At 57.2% G+C, this 4870-nt stretch overlaps 1 protein-coding gene across 1 annotated transcript; it reads right to left on the minus strand.

The window, feature by feature from the left end:
• Nucleotides 1-630: 630 nt before the first annotated feature.
• On the minus strand, nt 631-3949 carry FAM43A (family with sequence similarity 43 member A). Its single transcript, XM_049628378.1, has one exon. It carries the CDS (start codon nt 2986-2988, stop codon nt 1705-1707), a length of 1284 nt encoding a protein of 427 aa, XP_049484335.1. The 5' UTR covers nt 2989-3949; the 3' UTR covers nt 631-1704.
• Nucleotides 3950-4870: the final 921 nt, after the last annotated feature.

Raw genomic sequence — 4870 nt, forward strand, 5'->3', positions numbered from 1 at the left:
GAAAGCCTGAAAAGCCGGAGACAAACACACAGCTCTGACAGTTCTTGTCTGCCTTGACCTCCACACCATTCCCCCTCTGGGTCACGCTGGGTTGTAGAAGGGAAGGAAATAGGTTCTTCCGCCGGCCTCCCCACCAGCCCCACCTGTGCCATGACTCATTCACGCCATGATCGGAACTTACCAACCTCCCTCCCTCTGTCCTTGATTTTCCTCCCAGGGAAAACAGTGACGGTCCCACTCCTCACAGAGCCCCATGGACACTTTCTTCAGGTCTCCAGTCGATCTTTAAAGTCCCTTGAGCTGTTTGTAAAGGAATAGGTGACCCACAGAAGAAGGTGGTAAAACCTCAGAAGACCCTGAAAGTCACTCCGTCCCTAAATAACTTCACAAGTCTGGGAACGAGGTCCAGAACTCACCTTGCATCTCCAAGAATTAACTCAGAGAGACCAGAAAAGGCCCACACCCCCACAACTCACTGAGTGAAGAATACGGGAGGATACACTCAAGGAGAAGGCCAGGGCTGTCACCAGCCATGGCACCCCCCATAGTGGAGGGCCACAAAGACCCCAGACTATCAGACTATCAAACAGTGGGTTCCCCTTCTCCAGTCACCTCCAAGCACTGCAAAGGCCGAACCCTGTCCTACCACACCATCCCAGAGATGGACAGACCCTCTATCAGCCCAAGGGCCCAGGCATTTTCAGCAGACGCTCACCTGTTCTGTTACATTGTCCTCTTTATTCTCTCGCCGCTGGACGTGCAAACAGAACCAGAGCAGGGCTACTCTTAAAAAATAACAAAATGTTTTATACACATTTCTGTATGTACAACTGAACAACATTTTACATGTCCCTTTTGCACAGCAAAAGATATAAACATTTAGCTCTGAGAACACAGTTATGTACAAAAAAAATGTCAAAAATACTTCACAACAGTGCAAAATATTTTACACAGTATCATGGAGGGAGATCTTTTGAGCAGGAGTAAAGTGTGTGTTTTGAAAGGAAAACTCCTTTTTCAGATATTAGATGTCTTTAACTGTAAACAAAATGCAACTTTCTTTCATCCCCACCCCCCCCCAACACCCCTAAACAGTTATTTGAGGAATTTGGCAGAATTTCAAGGGTCTGAGTCTGAGGTAAACAACCCAAGCTCTCGCACCAAAAAGACTGGGGCAAGGAGGTGGCATTAGAGCCTCAAACATTGTGAGAGCAGATTTTTTTTTTTTTTTAATGACATGTCAAGGACAGCGCTAGGCGGCTCCCAGTTACTGTTATTCCGGCGGGTCGGTGGGGTGGAGAGGAAATTAACCCCTCCTCCTCAGGCCCCAGCTGCCCCACAAACAGGAAACTGGCCGGCAGGCACCTCTTGCCTGTGGGACTGCTAACCAGCGGGCCAGCTAACAAGCGGGCCCTTCCCTCACCCCTGCCTCTCTCTCCTTCCGTGCAGGGTTTGCCCCCTCGCATGACTCCACCCACAACCTCGGCCCTCTTCACCTCTTCAAACAGAGCCAAATGTGCCAAAGGAGAGGGGCAGGGTAACTCTGGGCCTCAAGTGTCCCATTTCCCCGCTTCTGGGGAGGGGGGCGGTGGGATGGGGGAGGGGGGGGAGGAGAACTGCGGGTAAGGAGGTTGTCGAAAAGACCCGTGGGGAGTCACGGTGGGGCGCTAGGGGCACGCGCAGGAGGCTGCTGGGATCTCAGCCCTAGTGGGGCTCCTCTGGGCCCGCGCTGTCGTCAGGGCCCGACCGGTCCCCGGCGGTGGCCGAGGAGGCGTCCAGGCCCCCACCTTCGATGGAGCTCTCGCTGCCGGTGCTCTCGCCGGACAGCAGGCGCGTCACCCGCAAGTCGGCCTGCAGGCTGCGCACGTCGTTGCCGAAGCTGAGCTCGCCAAGGTCGTTAATAAGCTGCGACAGCTCGGCCTTCACGTCAGAGGCGCTGCCCAGCAGCAGAGGCGGCGGCCCAGCCCCGGGGCCCACCGAGTCCCCGCCACCCCCTAGCGCCTCCTCGCGGCCACTCTCCAGCGTGTCCAGCAAGTCCCCGCATTCCAAGTGCATGGCCACCACCAGCGCCCGCTGCGCCTCGGCCTCTTCCGCTGCCGGGTCCTCCTCCCCAGCACGGTCCTCTTCCTCCTCCTCCTCCTCCTCCTCCTCCAGGCAGCCCTCGGTGTGCTCCTCTTCCTCTTCTTCCTGCAGCTCCTGCTCCTGCTGTTCGCCGAGCAAGTCCTCGGTGATGGAGCCCAGCTTGGGCGCGCTGCGGCTGCGTTCCACCGGCGGCTTGTAGCAGCAGGGTCCATGCAGGAGCAGCTTGCGCAGCGGCACTAGCGGGATGGTGTGCGCGCCCACCAGCTCCTGCTGCTGGTGACGCGCATCGTCCCGCCGCTTGAGCCTTTTAAATTCCGCGAGTGCGTTGGCCGACGTCTGGTAGAGCAGCAGGGCCATGGCCTGCGCTTTCTCGGGCTTGGACACCAGCACCGCGTGGCAGCGCAGCATTACCGCCTTGTGCTTGAGCTCGTGCCGGTATACCCAGGCGAAGACCTTGGGCAGCCGAGCGTCCGCCACGCAATAGGTAACGCGGTGCAGCAGGTAGAGGTGGCCCGGGCGGCGCAGTGCGCGCTCCTCGGCGTGCACCATGCGGATGCCCTGCGCACTCACAGTCAGCTTCATCTTGGTGCCCTGACGGCCCGCCTCGCTCTTGCTCCAGATCTTGCCCACCGCTAGGTCAGTGCAGCCGTCGCCGCGCGCCTGGATGGTGGTGGCATTGCCCAGGTAGAGCACGGTGTAAGTGGGGTCCTCGCTGGTGATGTGCAGCTTCTTGCGCTTGGAACGGAACATGCTGCCCACCCGGCTGAGCGCGCCTTCGGGGCACGCCCGCGCCAGCGAGCTGAGCGCGGAGTAGTGCAGGCTCACCGCGTAGCCCTTGGGCTTGGACGCCTGCCGTGGCGGCGCCTCGGCCAGCAGCTCGAACTTGTGCTTCTTCCACGGCAGCATCTCCGGAGGGCGCCCCCGCGCAGCTGGGCGGCGGCGGCAGAGCGCCGGGTGCGAGCCCAGCTGAGCCACCCGCCCCGGCCGGGCTCGGCCCGGGCAAGACAGAAAAATAAAACTCTGCTGAGAGTGGCCCAGTGGTAGAGAAGTGGGTAGAGAGTAGAATGCTCGGGGACCCCAACGAAGAGGGTATGGGTAAAAATTTTTAATGGAAAGAAAATATTCAGCTGCGAGGGGCGGGGGGGTGGGGGAGCGCGCACAGATTTACCCCAGCTCGGGCAAGGACCAGGACTAAGAGTCTTAGGCAAGCAAAAGGAAAGACGGAATGAGAGTAGAACGGGAAAAAGATGCGCGCGTGCAAAGAGAGGGGACCCCGGCCAAAGCAGCCGGGACGGGGCGAGAATATGCAGGAACTCCTGGGCGAACGTGGAACTCCCCCGCGCTCTCTCTCTCTCTCTCACTCACACACACACACACACACACACACACAATCCCCTGGGCTGAGACTAGAAGCTGCGGAAACTGGATGGCGAGTGTGCCCAGGGGCCAGTGCTCCCCCACCCCAAGGAGTGCGGAAGACCGAGAGTCCCTCGACTGGGCTGGTCCCAGAATCAGCTGCTTGCCCCAAGTGCAGTCAGACGCTACTCCCGCTGGCCGCGGTGGGCCCGGCGCAGCACTCCGGCTGTGGCTCACTGCATCTTCGCTCCGGCCGGACGCGGGGTACTCGGGCTCGGCCGGCTCACTGTCCCGGCTGGCTCGACCCGGGCAGCACGGGGCGCCGAGGGCGGCGCGCGCGCATGGTCGGCTCTGGGGACGGTCGCTACCTCATTTCTTCCCTCCGGGGGTGTCCGACTCCGCTCCCGAGGTCCCCTCGGACTGCTGTCCGCCCGTGCGGTGTGCCCGTCCCGTGCTGCGAGCGGTGTCCGGCTGGCCAGCCTCACATCCTTGCGGTCTGGGAGGAAGATCTCGGGTAAATATAGGCCGGCGCGAACCATTCGGCGCGCGGGGACAGGGGAGGAGCAGAGAAGAGGATGCGTTTCGGGCTCGGACGCCCGGCGGGTTCCTGGTCTCTTAAAGGGACCTGGCTGCAGCCATTTGCCAAGGGAAAGGGGAAACCGGTCCAATCCCGCAATTACATCTCAAATTTACCAACATCTCATTTATCTGCAGATATCGCCAAGACCTGGGGTTACCCCTCGGGAAAAGCAACTTGTATTCTGGCACTCCACCCCCAGGCTGAATTGCAACTCACTAAATAAACCTATGTCTACATCGAAACTTCTGGGGGAAGTGGTGGAAGGTGGAATTTAGAGTAATTTACTATGCAAAAAAGTTGGGGAAATAGTGGTTCTTTCCTTGTGTGGTAGCTCTCTGAGAATGACTGGGTGCTGTTTAATATTATATTTTTTTCACAATTTTATTTCGTTAAAGGAAATAGAAGCAAAGAAAACACTAAGACTTTTACTATTTGGAGCTCTTTCTGCACAGGCAAGCAGATAGTGAAAAACAAGATTGAACATAATGGGGTGGCTGGAATGAACAATATGGTATATAGTGCATAAATAAAGTGCTTCCTGACCCCAATCCCTTGCAGTGGCCACTCTTGCTCTCAGGCCTCAGAGGAGAGCAGCTTTCTGAGCTCTATACAATTTCTAAGTATGCTTATGTGTGTGGTTAGAACTCACTTTACTTTGGTAGGCCGGTCATTCAGTTTTATTACATCATTGACACAATTTGGATGAGAATTCCTGGTAAAAATTCAAATGACATTTTCTATTTCAGCATCTGATAACCAGGCACCCTCCACAAAGAATGACATTCACATTATTATGCTTTTCTCTTGTGCCACCCAAACAGTGTAGTGTTAATCATCTGACCAGCTTGGCCC

Source organism: Panthera uncia, chromosome C2 (assembly GCF_023721935.1).
Source record: "Panthera uncia isolate 11264 chromosome C2, Puncia_PCG_1.0, whole genome shotgun sequence".
Taxonomy (NCBI): domain Eukaryota; kingdom Metazoa; phylum Chordata; class Mammalia; order Carnivora; family Felidae; genus Panthera; species Panthera uncia.

Bases quoted from the DNA above. Each gene is read 5' to 3' on its own strand.
- FAM43A (XM_049628378.1), bottom strand. From the start codon at position 2,988: ATGCTGCCGTGGAAGAAGCACAAGTTCGAGCTGCTGGCCGAGGCGCCG.